The 18,518-nt window shown below is 43.6% G+C and overlaps 1 protein-coding gene across 1 annotated transcript; it reads left to right on the forward strand.

Annotated features, from left to right (window-relative positions):
• The first annotated feature begins 1,662 nt into the window (after positions 1 to 1,662).
• ABRACL (ABRA C-terminal like) lies at positions 1,663 to 13,734 on the forward strand. Its single transcript, XM_008691043.2, has 3 exons — positions 1,663 to 1,818; positions 7,130 to 7,196; positions 13,136 to 13,734. The coding sequence occupies exons 2-3, from the start codon at positions 7,136 to 7,138 to the stop codon at positions 13,318 to 13,320; spliced, it is 246 nt and encodes an 81-aa protein (XP_008689265.2). The 5' UTR covers positions 1,663 to 1,818; positions 7,130 to 7,135; the 3' UTR covers positions 13,321 to 13,734.
• Positions 13,735 to 18,518: the final 4,784 nt, after the last annotated feature.

Raw genomic sequence — 18,518 nt, forward strand, 5'->3', positions numbered from 1 at the left:
GATTCACATGAAGTTTATGTTATGCTTAGTGTAGCATGTGTATAAACAAAGTATTTTCAAAGACTGAATCCATTTTTATAAGAATAGGGACTTTTCCTTGTTTAGGTGAAATGTGTTTTTCCCCCCATTGGTAGAGTATTGTGCAACACTGATTACTTAGTCATAACAGGGGTAGCACACTACATATTAATTACTCATATCACTGGATATTATCCAAATGAGGAACTGTGATCTCTGCCACAGGACAAAAAGCCAGGCCCTGCTTGGAGGATTGCTAAACATGTTAATTTCTTGAATTATAATTTTGCAGTATGTAGACTTTGAAAGATAGAAAGTGTTAACTTCTCAGCTTTGTTTTAGTGAGAAAAAGGCCACAAAGGATCTCAGAGTCACTTTATACTTCATCTGGCATGGGAAACCTAGGCTGAACCAGAGTCTTTTGGTGGAAGGGAACAGAGACTCATTCAAAGTGGTGCCCAGAGTGGTAGGTACTTACTATAAAAGGGTAACTAGAATACAGTGTGGCGAGTGGCTGGATCCAGTGCAGCCTGGGGGACCTGGATACTCAGATCTCCCTGGGGAGCAGGTGTTTGTTGCTCTTACTCCATCACCAGGTCTCAGCTTCTCTTAGAGTTTGCTTCTACCATTTCTGCCCCCACCCACCTTCTACTTCATCCCGGGCGGGGGGAGGGGTCTGCTTACTCCAGTGTTTTGCTTTCTGGAGGCCCATTTTCTCTGCTCCAGCCTCAAGCCTTCTCTCAGCTTAAGCTTTTCTATGGAATAGCTCCTTCTTTGCTCTCCCCTTTCACTTTCCAAGGGACAATCTGATTGGCTTAATTATCAGAGTCCCTGTTTGGTGGGGATCGTTTGTTCCAGGTCACCTTCTAGGATGATGGCCAGTTTATGGATTGTGTGCTCTTGGGTCACATGATCACCCTTAATCTAATCCGCTATTTCGGGGGTGGCGGTGGTGGTGCTTTTTTGGGTTATTTGTGCAACCTTTGCCTTAGGAATAGTTTGGGTAGTTTCAGCAGAGCCTCAGTTTCCCTTTTTAAGGGATTCTGAGTATAGCAAGCATTTCCTGTCTTTCTCTCTTTGGCGCGCGAGTAAAACACACTGAGTGACTAAAATAAAGGGAGTATAAATAGATCGATTGACTATGCAGTTAAATGTAGGAAATAATGAATGAAGAAGAGACGAATATTCACTCAGGATCAAGAACTAGCATTATCTGAGTAAACTTTCTTTGCAATACAAGTTGGTTTTTAAAGATGCTTCCCCCGTCCCCCCAAATCAGACTCTAATGCCGTCACGTTCGTAGTTTTCCGGAGACCCCTGCTCCTGGCACACAAAACCAATGTCACGTTCCTTCTAGACCGCAGCAGTCATCACACTGGGGACGCTTCATTTCTTACGCTGGGAGAGAGATCCTGGCAGGAAATCTATACCCAGGATCAGATGCGGGGGTTGGGGATCATCGGCACCAAGTGGCGCAGGGCAAAGGTGGCAGTAATCGAAGTTCGAGTCCGTATTCCTAGAAGCCTTGGGCGCCCTGCCACCTGTCTGGAGCCGGCCCCCTTCCCGGGCGTCTCCTCTGCGGAGTTTCCTCCCCATAGGCTTGTCCCCGGGAGCGTGGGCGGCCCCTTTCTCGAGCGCTTAAACTCTTACCTCCCACCCCCCTCCTCCACACCCGCCTTTCTCTTCTGCCTCAGTCACTTCCTTCCTCAGCCTCTTCCTCCTCGGTGTGTTGAAGAAGATAACCAGGTCCGGACCAACGTTGCACCAGCTTTTCCTCGGAAAAGAAAAAAAGGCGGATCGGTGAGTGGGTCTCCCGGGAAGGTGACAGGCAGGTATAAAGGATGGACGGGGGTGTCCGGCGGAGGCCAGGCGGACGGGCGGTCGGGGGCGGCGGGTGGGGAGCTGGGACCGGGAGGGGCCGAGGCGCGTGGAGGCTGTAACTGGAATTGGGCCGAGACCCGGCGAGGGGGACCGGTGGGCGCGCCCCCACGCCCCCGCTTCTCCCGCCGACTTCCGCATCGGCTCACGTGACACAGTGCCGGCCCGGGGAGACCGGGAAGCCGGCGGCCCGGCGGAGCTTTCCTCCGCGGTGCGGCTCGTGCGCTTTGCACTTGCAGGTGGCGCGGGAGCGCGTTCTGCGGAGCGGGGCCGGCAAGAACTGGGCACTAGGGGAGAGGCTCCCCCGAGGACTGCAGTGGCCCCCGCGTAGCGGACTCTGCGGTGCCGGCGGTGGGGTGCGGCTCCCTACGCTCCAGACCGTGGGGGCGGAGGGTGGGGGTGGTGAGAGACACTAGGGGCTCGGGGAGCCCCGGGCGGGGTCCGTTTCCGTCGCCAGACTGGGGCGCCGGCTTTCGCGGCTCGCCGGGGCGCACCGGCTACCGGGGAGCGCGGGCGGGCGGCGCTGGCGCGGGACTGGCGGAGACAAAGGCTTCCGGGACGCGGCCCTGCCCTTGGGGGCTGCCCCGCAGTCGCCGTGCCGCCCCGGCCCCCAGAGTCCCGCGCTCCCCAACCCTGCACCCTCCCCGACCCCCTTGCGGGCCAGCTCCCAAACTTGGAGCAGGGATGACCAAATATGGTGCGTGTGCGCGTCCGCGGGCGGGCAGGAAGGAACCCAAGTCGTCCCTTGACCCCCACCAGCTGCTAGTCCGGGATTGCGAGGGACCATTGAGAAACGTGGCGGGTTCCAGGGTGTGGATGTAGAGCTGGCTGCCGATTCCCAGGCACCCCCACTCCAGCTCGCTTTATTCCTCGAACCTTAGAAAATCTTCACGTATTGCCTCTAAACTTAAACAAAACAAAACAGAAACTATAAACAGGTCTTTAAATACATTCTTAAGTGTATATTAATGGTGGAGCATTTCGGCATATGGCCCAATCCTCCGACATTCCGCTTTCTTTGTGATTCCCACGCACAATGCCTAATTAGATTCTGACACAGTTAGAAGACCCGACTAGCATCTGCCATCGCCTTGCCTTGAGCTCGCACTGAAAATCTCTTTCTCCCCCTTAGACTTGCTCTGCTGATGGCCTCCCTTCATTGTTCTTGATCTTGCTGCTTACTCCAGTCCCAGCCTTCTGTCATAAAATGTCATGGGGCTCAAGGATTGTGTAACAGCAATGAATATTCCCCTGCTTTGTCCCTGCTAAATAATAAAATAAATAAATAACTCATGCCAAATTATGTGTGCTAGCAATAGCTCCTAAGCCTGTTGTTTTCCTACTTGCAGGGAGCCTTTCTTGCTTTGCAAGTGTTCTGCCTTAGTACATACTCAGCATGTAATATTCCATACAAACACGACTCACTATTGTATTTAACACACTTTGCATAATGACCGGGAAGAAGATGAAGAAGAGGAAAAGAAAAAATAGAATGATGTTGTAGAAACAGCATTTAATTGTGGGGAGTCCCTCTGAGCCAGTTTCATCATCCATAAGATGGGTTTTCTAAAAGATTTTATTTTAAAGATTTTATTTATTTATTTGACAGAGAAAGAGAGAGAGCACAAGTCGGGGGAGCAGCAGAGGGAGAGGGAGAAGAAGACTCCCACTGAGCAGGGAGCCTAACGCGGGGCTTGGTGCCAGGACCCTGGGATCATGACTTGAGCAGAAGGCAGATGCTTAACTGACTGAGCCACCCAAGCACCCCTTTTTAAAAAGATGTTTATTTATACATTTGAGAGAAAGAGAGAGACCCCACAGGCAGGGGTGGGGGCACAGAAGTGGGGGAGCTGAGGGAGAAGCAGACTCCCCTCTGAGCCACTGAGCAGGGAGCACGATGTGGGGCTCCATCCCAGGACCCTGGGATCATGACCCAAGCTGAAGGCAGATGCTTAACCAACTGAGCCACCTGGCATCCCTATAAAATGGTTCAAATAATACATACGTTACAAGGTTTCTTAGGATGATATGGATTAACAAAAATAAGGAGTCTCGTGTGTAATTAGTTATAAAGAAATGCTGGTTGCCTTCCTTTCTTTAAATTGGATCTGCATACGGTCTGCTTAATATTACACAGGTGTTCACACTACTTAATAGTGGGATTTCCTCTTTGAGTCTCATTATTAAAGGAGAGCTAGGTCTGAAGTGTGCTGCTGATTGTACGGGGGGCAGTGTTAAACAGATAAATGTTCAGAGTGGGAGGAAATCAGAACACCTGAGAACTGGAGAGGACTATAATCCCCTTGGACATTTCATTCTCCCTTCTGTTTAGGCTGATTTCCTCACTAACCCTCACAGATCCATACTACTTGCATCACAGTTGTCAACTTATTGTAACAGCGTGTTACAGTGCTGTTAGAAAACGTAACAGCATCACAATCAAAGTAACAGGTGCAAACTTTATTCATTGTTAGACAGTTTTGATTGTTAGGAAATTTTTTTTCTTATATGGCTCCCACATTTGCTTATTACATCTCTCCGTCCTACCCAGTAAAGCAGCATGAAACAACACCATCACATAAATACATAAAAGAAGCTTTAATTTGGATAAATGATTTCAGGTCTTCTCTAGATTGACTTTATGGGTCAAGATTCTTTAGAGTACAAGTGACAGAAACTCTCAATCAAACCAGCACAAGCAAAACCAGGAAAGACTAGTTCATGAAACTGGAAAGTCCGGGGTCGTATACAGGCTCAGTCATTGTAAACTGGCTGGGCTTTTCTTAGTGTTAACTTTATTCGTGAAAGGCTCTTTTCACATAGTCCCAGTTTACATTAGGGGCTCTAACCTTACATCTTAGAACCTAGTAGGAGAGTGTTGTTTTACTGATCTGGCAAAATCTCTGGGCTGAACCTCATTGTTTAGGATGAGATCACTGACCTTATGCCCCAAATCAATTATTCTGGCTCTGACCCTCTCCTGGAACTTAGGGTGAGGCTCTACGGAAGTTTATGGGTTTAGAACAAGGAAGGAAAGATTGGACCCAAACAAAAATGAGACTGCTCGAGCCGGAATGGGGAATGGGCACTAGGTAGGTAAAAATGACAGCTGTCCACCACACTAACATCTACAGGGGTTTTTTCTACCATTATTTTCATGGTGTATCTTTCTGTTGTGTCTTCTGATTATATTTTTAACTTTTTAGCATCTTTCAAATTAAATTGAATATAATGTTATAGATACAATTTCACCAACACAAAGTTCTCAATATTTGGAAACTACAATTTTTGATACTGAATTTTATGCAATGCATTAACTCAAGATGTTGCATTTTATTGCAATAAACACTTTTTGGGGGGGGGTGCAAAAAAGGTGGTTTTATTGAAGCACGGGGACAGGACCTATGGGCAGAAAGAGCTGCTGCTGCAATAAACACTTCTTAAATTATAATATTCACATGAATAATGTAGCAGATAGTAGTGGTGCTTTTAATTATGTGCTGATAGAAAAGCTGGGGTACCAATCAATATCACTTAAACGTAGATATCATTCTTGTTTTTCAAAGTTACCAGGAATTGGTTACAATCTGTCTGGATACAATTGTTTCTTCCAAATCATCACTCCAAAGTAAGCCATTCATACAACCCCACTTTTTTCGTCCCTTATTTGATTGGAGGACAGAATTGATGCGTATTCTGCCAGTCGCTAATACTTTCTGACTCTCGTGTTCTGTTTTCACTGAGTTACTGCCTTCTTAAGGAAACACTCTTTACTGCCTTTACTTCTTTGACCCTGCATGGTTGGAGTTCCCTCCTCCATATTCACCTGCTCTTTCCCAATGTCTTGCTCTCCCCTCCCTTTCTGTAGCTGTTTGCCATGCCCCTTTACCTCCCTTTTCTGTCTCTGCACACTCTTGTTCCAATTCAGCAACTAGGGTGACAATATCCAAAGGTGTCATTCCATCCCCCTTCATGCCCTTGTCTGTTCAGTTCAAAACCAGGATTTATTGAGCCTGTACTCTTGGTGCCAGGTGTCACCCAGCAGTGAACATTACAGTCGAATTCCTGCATTAAGGGTCTTTACCATCTTATGGTGAAAGCCGAGAAACTGGTAGTCCCAGCCAAGTGAAATGGAGAGGGTGCACAATGCTTTGGGGGAGGGCTGCTCCACCAGGCTTGCAGGGAAGGCTTCCTGGAGGAAGTAATTTCTAAGGTGAGACTGGATGTGCGGGAGTTAGGCTGGAGGTGAGAGAGCCAGGGGCGTTTGAAGAATTCAAAGAAGCTCCATGTAGCTGCAGCCCAGAGTTCAAGGGGGCAGGGTGGAGGAGGCTGTGATGGTGTGTGCAACCCAGGCTGGAGAAGACCTAGTGAACCAAGGTCGGTCTCACAGCTCCTGTTAGTCATGGACTCTTCCTTATCTGAGATGAATGGTCCTTGCCACCAGCTCCCCACTGCAGTCGGGCTGTACTGGGCACTGCCCAGGGAAGGACACGGCGCCCTCCCTGCATGTGACCCACAGGCATCATCGCGCGAACCTGACAGTATTACAATTGCCCTGTACTGATCTGCTCTCCCCACTAGACCGCAGGCTCCGGGAGGGTTGGGAGCGTGTTCCTCTGTCTTGGTGCTCCAGCATCTAGCTCAGGGCTTGCCTCGGATGGGCTGGGCTTTTTCTCCTTTGCTTCTGTGCTTTTGCAAGCACTCTTCCCCACTCACAGAGCACCCTTTGCCAACTGTCTACCTGGTCCACATCTCTCCAGTGACCTCTACCAAGTCTTCTGTGGCTTCCTCCTTTATGCTTCCATAATGCCTTGGATCTATCACTCAAAGAATGTTGTCACATTGCTGTTTTTCACTCCAGGGCTTTTTCTGCTTCTGGACAGTGAGTTCCCTGAGGACAGGTCCTGTGTCACTCACCTTCGTGTGTTTGGTGCAGAGCAGAGCACCATGAGGATGGGTTTAGAGTATAATCGTGGCTGCTGCATTCTCCCCCATATTCCTATGTAGAATAAGAGTGGGTCAGCACAAAGGGGCAGGGATAAAGACCGAGGGGAAATGGAGGGACTCCGGTGTCATGTACATCACACAAGTAGTTTTAGGAAGAGGGATGTGGCAAATTAACAATGACAAATGAAACATAGAAAAAAAAAAAAGAAATGGGCCTTGGATTTGGCAAGATGTGCTTAATGGGATATAGAAATTGTAATAATATAGGCATTTTTTTCTCCCTCAGGCAGCAATGAATGTGGACCATGAAATTAACCTCTTAGTGGAGGAAATTCATCGTCTGGGTTCAAAAAGTAAGTATTCTAACACAACCACAGTATTCTGAGTTTACCTCACAGCAGGTAGGGCCTCCTTTTTGGTGGAAGCCTATGAAGGGGGTCACCCAGGACTTCAGGACATAGTTATGGCAGCTCTGCCCTCAGTCCTGGAGTGACTTCTGGGGGCAAGGCCTTTGGGGTATTGTGATTCCGAGGCAAGGAATGGTTGAGATATTCCATCATCCCTTCAATGGAAGGAAAATTTCTGTGCTTCTTTAATCTGGCTGCATTGAAATCTGGTGATTGAATCATGCGCAAATTTTTATTTGTCACACTATTAAAATTCATTTTTTCTGCTTTATCTTACCATTTTATAAACTTTCAAATGAGTAGGGACTTAGATTAAAATTATACTAAATTGTCTTTATTTTCTCCAAATTCTTGAGTTTTGCATAATCAGGTATTTATGTACATGTAACTAAAATAAACCATATCCTTTGCATAGTTTTTTTTTCTTAAGATTTATTTTATTTTTTAAGGCTTTATTTATTTATTTGACAGAGAGAGAGAGAGAGCCCAAGTAGGCAGAGTGGCAGGGAGAGGGAGAGGGAGAAGCAGGCTCCCCGCTGAGCAGAGAGCCCCATGTGGGACTCGATCCCAGGACCCTGGGATCATGACCTGAGCCGAAGGCAGACGCTTAACTGACTGAGCCACCCAGGTGCCCCTTATTTATTTTAGAGAGAGGGGAAGAGAGAGAGAGAGTGCACAAGCTGGGGGAGGGGCAGAGGGAGAAGAAGAGGGAAAGCATCTTAAGCAGACTCCCTGCTGAGCATGGAGCTGGACTCCGGACTTGAGCCCATGACCCTGAGATCATGACCTGAACCGAAATCAAGAGTTGGACACTTAACTGAGTGAGCCACACAGGCGCCCCATGTGTTTTTTTTAAACCAGCTTTTTCTTCAGCAGCATATAAGCAGCTACCGTGAAATTAGTGCCATGTGAAATTGGTAGTATTGGTGTCCTTTTCCAAGTTGTAATGAAAGTAACCATGATGTTTGTAGCTGTAGGTGTTTGTACATCTCTGATAAGACATACAGGAGTTCAGGAACATTCTGAAAATTGTAAGAGCAATAGACATGTTCAGCAACAACTAGGATAATGGAACTCAAAGTTTTAAAGTTACATCATATAAAAAAATTAAATAAAATTACATCACGGTAAGTGAAAAACAGCTTTAAAAAGTTCCTCTTAAGAGTTGTTTTGTCATTATAGCTTGAATTTTCTTACTTATAACTCAGTCTGCTTTTGAATTACAAATCACTTGAGATAAGACATACCTGGAAAATTCCATTGAGCCATTAGTATCAGATGTCCCCTGTACTAGTTCTCCATGGCTGTTGTGAATCTTTTCTTTTTATTTTTTTTAAGATTTTATTTATTTACTTGAGAGAAAGAGAGAGAGCATGAGCACAAGCAGGGAGAGGCAGAAGGAGAAGGAGAGGGAGAAGCAGACTCCCCACTGAGCAGAGAGCCTGAGGCGGCACTCGATCCCAGGACCCTGGGATCATGACCTGAGCCAGAGGCAGACGCCCAACCAACTGAGCCACCCAGGGGCCCTGTGAATCTTATTTTCAGTAGTGAAAGAAACTTGTGTTCCTCATTTCTACCTTTCCAGTTTCTTTGGAGCTCTGTGAGGTCATGTTGCTCTTGGGAGTAATACTATTTTTTAGATTGTTAAAAATATTAAGGATGTATTTCGAATGATTTGTAGGATTTTCTTCTCTCTTAGATCTGTCTCCATTTTAGCCTAGTGTTTATTGACCAGATTCAATTACATTTAAAATTCTGACCTTCACCCTAGAACAGTTATTATTCTACTAGGGCAAACTGAACATGAACTTCAAAATTAGCAGCTTTACAACCTAGAAGACCACCTAGTAATTATCATAATTTCTGTAAGGATGAAACGTTTTGAACTTTGCACCTTCCCGAAGCCTCTTGATTTACCTGTTCCTGGAAATAAATGACTTCTTGAGCTGGAAAGCATCTATGGAGATAGGTTATCTATGGACAGGTTATGGTTAATGATATAAGTTGTGTCTGGGATAATTTTGACTAAATTATGATTTAGATGAATCATTTTTAGATTAATCTAAATATGATATAGTAGGTGAAGTTGGAAATTGATGAATTTAGTTTGTATCTACTTCTTTTATTCTTTTTCCAAATTTTTACTGAAATTCTAGTTAATCTATTTATCTGTTTCTTTTAAAATGAAATTCTTCAAAGTCTTTCATTTTTCATCCAGTGGGAAAAAATTAAGGGGATAAAGATTATTTGGAGATTTAAATTCTTTCATTCAACAAATATTTCTTGAGTGCCGTCTTTGTGCTCAATTGCTGGACGTGTGAAAATAAACAAAATTCCATCTCAGCCCCTGTGGGCCTCTTTAGGTAGTGGGAAGACAGGCAAATGAGCTGGAAGCGTGTAGCGGGAAGTGGTTAGGAGCGTGGGCTCTGGAGTCGGGCTCTTTAGGAATGAATCCCAGCTCCCCTACCACTTACTGTGTGACCTTGGGCACATTACTACCCATTTTTATGCCTTGGTTTCCTTATTTAGAAAATAATACTCCATTTCAATAATTCGAAGACACTTTTTACCGCAAACTTTAACATTTCTAAAATAAGAACGCATCTTATAATCCATGTTGTGCTATAGTTAAATCGGCAGCTTAATTGGAACATAAAATAATGGTGCTTCTTGCAATGAATTGTGCCTCACTTTCCATGAAATAAGGATTAAGGGAGTTTTAATTACTATAAAATGCATTTAACAGTTCTAGGAGCATAGCAAGGACTAAATAGTTATTAGCTATTATTACTATCATTGATGGTGAGTGCTTTGATATATACGTACTTTTATAAGAAGTTATTAACTCGACTGAGGGAATCACAGAGCGCTTCTTGGAAAAGGTGACATTTGAGCCCAGTCTTGAAGAAAAAGAATTAGCCAGAGAAGGCGCTCTGGGATGCTGGGCGGATGGCTCAACATGGGCTCAACATGGGCAAAACTGCCAGGGGAGGGTCTCTCATGTCACCTTGGGTAACAGCAAGTCATCGATTTTGCCTGGATCAAAAAGTGCCTAGAACGATATGGTAGGAGATGAGGTGGAAGAGGAGTGCAAGGGCCAGAGGATGAAGGGTCTTATCTGGAACACCAAGGGCATCACTATTTGAAGGTGGTAGGGAGCCACTGAAAGATTAGAGTAGAAGAGTATCAATCAGGGGTGCCTGTCTGGCTTAGTCTGTGGAGTGTGTGACGCTTGATCTCATGGTTATGGGTTCAAGCCCCACCTTGGGGGTAGAGTTTATTAAAAAAAAAAAAAGAGTATCAAACATATTTGCACCTTAAAGGTTTCTTTCACATATTTTATTCCACACCAATATGGAGGATGTATTGGGGACAAAAATGCAGAAAGGGAGGCTGGCAAGGAGTCTTACAGTTGTCCGCATAAGAATCAATTATGGCCTGAACCAAGAAATGATTTGTCCATGGAGAAGAGCCTAGAGCAACAGAAGATACAAAGGAAATGGAATCACTTATGAGATTGAGGAGTGAGTGGGCAGAACTCCCAGATTATATCCAGGTTTCTGCCTTTTGTGCCTTTAAAAGATGTAACCTGGGGACGCCTGGGTGGCTCAGCTGGTTGAGCATCCAACTCATGGTTTCGGCTCAGGTCATGATCTCATGGGGCGTGGGATCAGGCGCCATGTTAGGCTTCGCACTCAGTGGGGAGTCTCCTGGAAGATTCTCTCCCTCTGCCCCTCCCCCCACTCTCTGTCTCTCAAATTAAAATAAATCTTTTTTAAAAAAATGAAAACCTCCATGTTACACTCTTTAAGAGCCAGGACTGGTACTGCCTCCTTCAGGAAGTCTTCCCTTTCTATTCTAGCCCAGAGTCATCTCACCCTTCTCCAAACTGTAAGATGTCCTGTCTTGGCTACTTACTGGACATCAGTCTCATACTGCTTTGTCCTGTTGCTTCACTTATTATGTGTATATTTCTTATTTCCTCGTGGGAACGGAAGCCATTTCTCTGAAAGCTAGAAAGTGATTCTATACTTCTTCTACTTGCCTCCAGTGCCCAGCACAGTGCTGCATTCACAGTGGGAATATACTAAGTCGCAGGTTAAAAGTTCTAGGAGGGGAGCATGGGAACTCGAGAACCCTTGGCCAAGGAATAGTCCCCCTCACTGTGATGGCCATGTCCTTGACAGCAGGCACAGCTGTTGGAGGGGAGAACGTGGAGCAGTGCTGAAGGAAGGGAGTCAGAAGCTTAGCCAGGGAGATCAAAGGAATCAACCAACAACGGGGAGGTGTTTCGTATTATTCTTATCTACAAGTTTTCAGTTGAGTGAGTTTTAATCAAAGATGCACCTTTTGTTTGTCTTATTTTTTAAAAAAAGACTTAATTTTTTAATATTTATTTATTTATTTTTAAAGAGTTTATTTATTTATTTGACAGAGAGAGACAGCCAGTGAGAGAGGGAACACAAGCAGGGGGAGCGGGAGAGGAAGAAGCAGGCTCCCAGCAGAGCAGGGAGCCCGATGCAGGGCTGGATCCCGGGACCCTGGGGTCAGGCCCTGAGCCGAAGGTAGACGCTTAACTACTGAGCCAACCAGGTGCCCCAAGACTTAACTTTTTTAGAGCAGTTTTAGGATACAATAAAATTGAGAGGAAGTACAGAGATTTCCTGTATACCTGCTACCCCCACACACGCGTAGCCTCCCCCATTATCAGCACCTTCCAGCAGACTTGCACATTTGTTACGGCTGATCATCTACATGGACACATCATCAACCACAGTTCATAGTTCATGCTTCACCCTTGCCATTGTACATTCTGTGGGTTTGGATAAGTGTTTAATGACATGTACCCATCATTATAGTATCCTACAGAGTCTATTCACTGCTCTAAAAATCCTCCGTGCTCTGCCTGTTCATCTCTCCCCTCCCCCAATCCCTAAAACCTACTGATCTTTTTATTTAGTTTTATCTTTTTCCATAGTTTTGCCTTTTCCAGAATGTCCTATAGTTGGGATCATACAGCACGTTGCCTTTTCAGATTGCCTTCTTTCTCTTAGTAATACATATTTAAGGTTCTACCATGTCTTATCGTGGCTTGATGGTTCATTTCTTTTTAGGGTTTACCTTAATTTTTAACATCTATATTAAAAACTGATCTCCAAACTGGATAATCTAGGGATCTGGTAAATACAGATTTCATTTTTAAGGTCACCAGTCCCTCCCTGGGGCTCTGAGTGTGTTTAGAACACATTTCGAGAAACACTGCTTCTGACCCAAACTTTCTCTTATATTTGTTATTTTTTATTGATTCGACAACACCACAATTAGAAAATAAAAATGTAGGGGTGCCTGGGTGGCTCAGTGGGTTAAGTGTCCGACTCTTGATTTCAGCTCAGGTCATGGTCTCAGGGTCCTGGGATTGAGCCCCGCTTCTTTCTGCTCTGCACTCAGCGGGGGTTCTGCTGAAGGATTCTCCCTCCTTCTCCCTCTGCCCCTCCCCCGACTCATGTGGGCACGCAGCATGCACACTCTCTCTCTCTCACTCAAATTGATAAATAAGTCTTTAAAAAAAAAAAATCAAAATGTAGACAGAGGGGAATTGGTCCAGAGTAGTGACACTGTAACACATTCACTGTTTTTAAGTGGGTTTTGGTTTGCCTCTAGTCTTTGTCCAGATGCTCCTAAGGCTGGGAGGTGTACAACACATTGTGTTAATTTCATCACTTTGGGTCTGGCAAGAGATGACATTGCATTTATGAGTGTAAACTATTAAATTGTCGTCTTGGTTAACCTATAGTTAGATGTTTTTTAAAGATTACGTAAATCTGCCGTATGTGGGGGCGAGAAACAGACTTTGCATTGGCTAACATTGTATTTTCTCAAATTAGATGCTGATGGGAAGTTGAGCGTGAAATTTGGGGTCCTCTTCCGAGATGACAAATGTGCCAACCTCTTTGAAGCATTGGTAGGAACTCTCAAGGCTGCGAAACGAAGGAAGATTGTTACGTACCCAGGAGAGCTCCTTTTACAGGGTGTTCACGATGATGTGGACATTATATTGCTGCAGGATTAATGTGGTTTGCATATCTTTGTTTACTGTTATTTTTTGTTTCTGGTAAACTGGAATATTAAGTCAAAGGACAAACATGAGCATACTTGATGTATTTTTATAGAACTTTATAAACAAAAGGAGACTCTTATTTTAAAAGTCTGTCCTCTTTTATACCTTGAAAGAAAATTTATGTATTACACTGTAAAAGGAACAAAACCTATTATTTTTTTTCTCAGGAATCTGATTGGGAAAATGTAGGTTGAGGCTTTTTTGGTGGTGAGGCTTTTTTGGTGAGGCAAGGGTGTTTCATAAATCATTCTTAGACAATTTCTACAGATATTTGACATTCCATAAAAGCAAGAGGCAAAGCTGAAGACCAGCTCCCACAAGGAATATTGTAATGTTTATGTAATAAAAACATGTAACTATGTTAAAGTTGTCTTATTGCCTTATTTTGTCACTTAAGATTTATGTGCCTCTCAGAAGTTTTTGCATCAAGATTAGATAACTGCAATAAAAATTATCAAAATTTGAAGAAAAATTCCCTTAACACTACAGAATTTAAAAGTAGGGATGTGTTACGATTAGGCCCTATAAAAAATATTTGGTGTCTGTTACGTGCTTACCACTGAGTTAGGGGATGTGCCAAAAGAAACATAACCTAAACATTTCACTATCTAATTGAATTAGTTGGGTCCAGCTGGAACAACTCAGAAATGTCTATAAATGCATGTTGCAGCCTCTGGTACAGAATCAAAAATGATACAGAATCTCAAGGAGGGTAAAATCCATGAAGACTCTGAGAGTTGGAAAAGGTATCATAGAAGAGTTAGAATTTGCATGATTGGAGCTGATTATCCATCAAGGGAAAAGATGGGATGGATGATGGTGATGACTCAGGCAAGGTAAGGCAGGGGGACATGAATTAGCAAGGCTCGCTCTTGTGAAAGGTCGGATGTCAGATTGACTAGAATGTTAGGGAGAGAGGTGATTCAGATTGGATAAATAAGGCGGAACCTGGGAACCTACGGAGAGGAGTCTGAACAGAAATTGAAGCAGGGAAGTTGCATGATGAAAGTAACGTTTTGTGAAGGTGGCTCTGGCATTGGTGACTAGGGAAGATTTTAGAGAGCAAAGACGCAGTCAGACAAGCCAGCTAAAACATTGCTCTAGAACCCATGGGGGTGGTGATAATGGAAAAGCAGAGGAAGGATGGACTCGAGTGCATTTTTAAAGAAGCTGAAACTCTCATCAATGCCCTTTTGATATGACAAGACCCCAATTCCAACTAGATTAAACAACAATAGTATTCACTGGCACTTCATAGTGAAGCATTTATTGAGCATTTGCTATGCTGATCCTCATATAAGCCTGTGAGGTAGGTATTGATATTATCTCCCATTCAATAGATGAGGCAGGAGATGCATAGAGAAATTAAATAGCTTGTCCAAGTTCACCTAGCCAGAAATGGGCAAGTCAGAATCATCTAACTGGCAAGTACTGGGATGGGATGGACTTCAGGCATGGCTGGCTCTAGGGGTTCAAACAATGTCAAAACTCTCTGGCTTTCCACATAGGTACTGATGCCTTCTTTGGTTCAAACTCATTCTCTTTCTACTTTAAATAGGCCTCCTGCATCTAGCCAGGAAGATGCCTGCTGGTAGTTGCAAATTCACATACTGCTAGATTAACAACCCTAGTGGAAAGAGAATTTGTTATACCTAATTATGAATTCTAGGAGAGGAGCTCTGGCCCCACCTGCAGCATAAACCTACCCGTTTGACCAATAACGGGGTTATTGGGGTAGCTCCTTTAAAAAAAAAAAAAGATGCTGGATATAAAGGAACAACATAAGTTCACTATACATAGAAGCTACCTTTTGAAGGATGAATCCTTGAACCGTGTAGCAGAAAATAAAAGATAAAGGAGAAGGTCTGGTTAAAAGCCACACCAGATGTGGGATCAGTGAGTGAAAATAATTTGTTAACAGAGACAGAAATTGGATGGAGCAGGAGGGCTGGTTTTAGAGTTTCATTTGGACATGGTGAACTTGCGGTGGTTAGTGTGGAAATGTATAGTAAGCAGATGAGGATTTGGTTCTGGAACTTGGTGAAGGTTCAGGAGTATAAACAGGCTTGAGAATTACAGTTCAAGGTTGATTTCATCTCAATTTTGGTATGTCCAGATAACCATAATTCTGCCTTTATTATTATCATTAACTTGACGTTTTTATTATCAGGCACTTGGAAAACACAAAAGACCTATAATGTACAGGCTTTGTAAAAGCCCAGGCTAAGAAATTGAAGCAAGCTTTAGAGGAAAGCAATTTGGGAAACTCCTGTCCAACAGAGCTTTTTGGAGAGGAGGCTGACCTCATATAATCGAAGACTTCCTTAACAATTCTGCAGAACTAAGTTGAAATAGTCACTCAGTCCGTCATTTTGTTTAGTGTCTTCTTGGTGAGTTTGAAATGAAGTTTCAAAGTTGCAAACCATAACGACTTAGAATTTGATAAATTTCCCAGAAAAGATACATCCGTGTGACTGTTTAGTCATTTTGAGAAAATTGACACCATAGCATTCTTATCTACTACTGACATCCATGATATAGTTTTACATATTTTCCTTTAGATTTGAGATGGTCAATTCCTTTGTAATGACTTTGTATTTGGATAGTTCTCTCTTATTTGGATTATGGCCTTAAAAATTCAAAACCATAAATTTGATTTCTTTGAAGCCAGCTTCACAGTGAAAATAATCTTCCTTGACCATAAACTACATTCCAGTTAATCGTCTCAGTAATGAGTGTCATTCACTATAGGTGGGTGGGAGTTGGAAATTATGAACCGTTGTACACAAGCATTTCTTCATGCAACAAAAATGTATAGCATCTACTTTTTCCAAGTCACTGTGCTAGGCATTAAAGCAAGGCAAAATGAGAGTAATAAAATTTGATTCCAGTCTTCAAAGAGAAACAAATGATTTGCACAATATACATTAAATACAGAAGAAGCTTTGGGGAGATGATAGAGGAGACAGGTATACTGATGATGAATTGTTCCGGGGGGAACTGGGATGAAGCGAAGTTTGTCTTAAAGCAGCAGAATGATTGAGAAGGTTTTTCCTGGTGAAGTGGTTACAAAGGGAAAGAAAGGCAAGTAGCTTAAGGTAAGGAAGGAAAGGAATATTGTGAGAGAGACTGGAAAAGCAGGTTGGGGCATTATTCTGAACTCTTAAGACAGAAGAAACAATTCTAAGTGTATGTCTTAAAAATGGTGAATTATAAAGAACTGTTAAAAAAAATAAAACAATGTGATAGGTACCACTAATTATGAAGTGACTTTAATTTGCAAGTTCCCTAACAGTGCTATTTTGTATATCGTGATTATGTAAGACAATCTATAATTACGGCTTATCATCTTCACAGAGAATGACCGTTAATTGAAAAATGGATGAAAGTGACCACTTTTGCATACTCAAATTTCCTTAATTTCCCATCATAAGAAATCCAAGCACCCCTTGTGTCCTGCAGACATGGTTTGCAAAGAAGTCACAGAACCGCTGACTTAAGGAATTTGTCGTAACTGAACACCAACATCCCAGATTTCCCTGGTGTCTGAGCTGCTTCCCTGGTTCCAGGCAATAAGAGGAGAAAAGCCTACAGACTGACAGACAAAATACAAACATATGTGATGGCAAAGGAACAAGCCCACTTTTCTGTGGGGCATGTGGCATTGGACTCATTAATTTATAGCCTCATATATCTAGAAAAAGTCACGAGACAGACCTGTATCTTTAACTTATTTATAATCAAATAGTCTTCGAGTTTCCTCTTTCTTAACAAAAGATATAAATAACTCTTCAAAGAAAACTCACTCCTCAGAAGCCTTTTATGCTGAGATATCAAAAATGACCACATTTTTCCTGAAGATGATTCCATATGACAACCCCTTTCCCGTGGTTTTTGTTTATCTCTACAGCCTCAGAAAAAGGTTTCCTTAAATTATTCCCCCCATAGTTCTCCTTTTGTTTTAGCGAGAATTTGGGAGCGTTTAGTGAGTGCTTTAATGAGACATTTTTGGTTAGAGGGAATGGGGACACACTTAGCTAGTTAACAGGGACTAACTATCAGGATGGATACAGGGCAATTAGGAAGATAAAGTTACTCACTGAAATCCAAGACGGTGAAATGTGACGTGCCGGGGATTCTGGAGATGGGGGACTCCTAAGACAGAGTAGCTTCTGTGGTTTTCAACATCTCCGTGCTCCAGAGATTTTGATCAGTAGATCCGGATGGGCCCAAGCGTTTCCACGAGGAAGCACCTCCCAGACTGATTCTGATGGGCAGCTCTCGGGAAGAGTCCTTCCTGGGCTGCCTTCCAGCTCCCCTGTTAATACCACTCAGCTGTGTTCATGGAGCCACTTTCTATTTGCTTCTCCTCCTGCTTCCAATTAGCTTCCTCATCCTTTGTCTTTTTTCTAATTCATAGCTTCTACTTGACTTTTACTTTGCTCCCTTATTACTTTGATTTACTAGTGTCCGTTCTCGCCTCTAGCTGTCTCATGTGCTGGATGTCTGTGTGTGTAAATTAAAACGCTTAATAGGATGAGTCTGACTAGCTCAGTTCGCCCTTAGCTGTCAGAACTTTTTGTGCCAGTCTAGCCCGTAGGTCATTGGCCAGCTCAAGAATTGATTTGGTCAGCTGCAATTCCCTAGTGCAATCAGTTATGAGTAGGTTGATAGGTGGGCAGGGGTGGGCGGGCACATATTTCAGAGCTACTGCTTAGAGCAAGGTCTGTGCCTTGAGCTTCCTAAGATGTGCCTGTGGGTCTGGGAAGCAATGTGATGCCATTCTAACAATTTTCTCAGAGACTCTCTGTGATTTATGATAGAATGTGAAGACAGTACTTTTCAATTTGGAGGCTATGGCCACCCCCTTTAAGATAAAAATATTTCCTTTGCACATTAGTTGCACTTTTAGAGTCCATGATTAAGAAAATACATAGTACAGGGGCACCTGGGTGGCTCAGTCGGCTGAGCGTCTGCCTTTGGCTCTGGTCATGATCCCGGAGTCCTGGGATCCAGCCACATCAGGCTCCCTGCTCAGCGGGCAGTCTGCTTCTCCCTCTGCCCTTCACCCTGCTCATGCGTGTGCATGCATTCTCTCTCTCTCTCTCTCTCTTTCTCTCAAATAAATAACATAAAAAAGAGAGAGAATA

This window comes from Ursus maritimus, unplaced genomic scaffold, assembly GCF_017311325.1.
Source record: "Ursus maritimus isolate PB19 unplaced genomic scaffold, ASM1731132v1 scaffold_13, whole genome shotgun sequence".
Lineage (NCBI taxonomy): Eukaryota > Metazoa > Chordata > Mammalia > Carnivora > Ursidae > Ursus > Ursus maritimus.

What these genes read in the sequence shown, in the direction of transcription:
- ABRACL (XM_008691043.2), top strand. Translation starts at nt 7,136, where the DNA reads ATGAATGTGGACCATGAAATTAACCTCTTAGTGGAGGAAATTCATCGT. An exon ending in TCATCGTCTGGGTTCAAAAA is followed by an intron (nt 7,197 to 13,135) that starts GTAAGTATTCTA and finishes TTCTCAAATTAG; the next exon opens with ATGCTGATGGGAAGTTGAGC.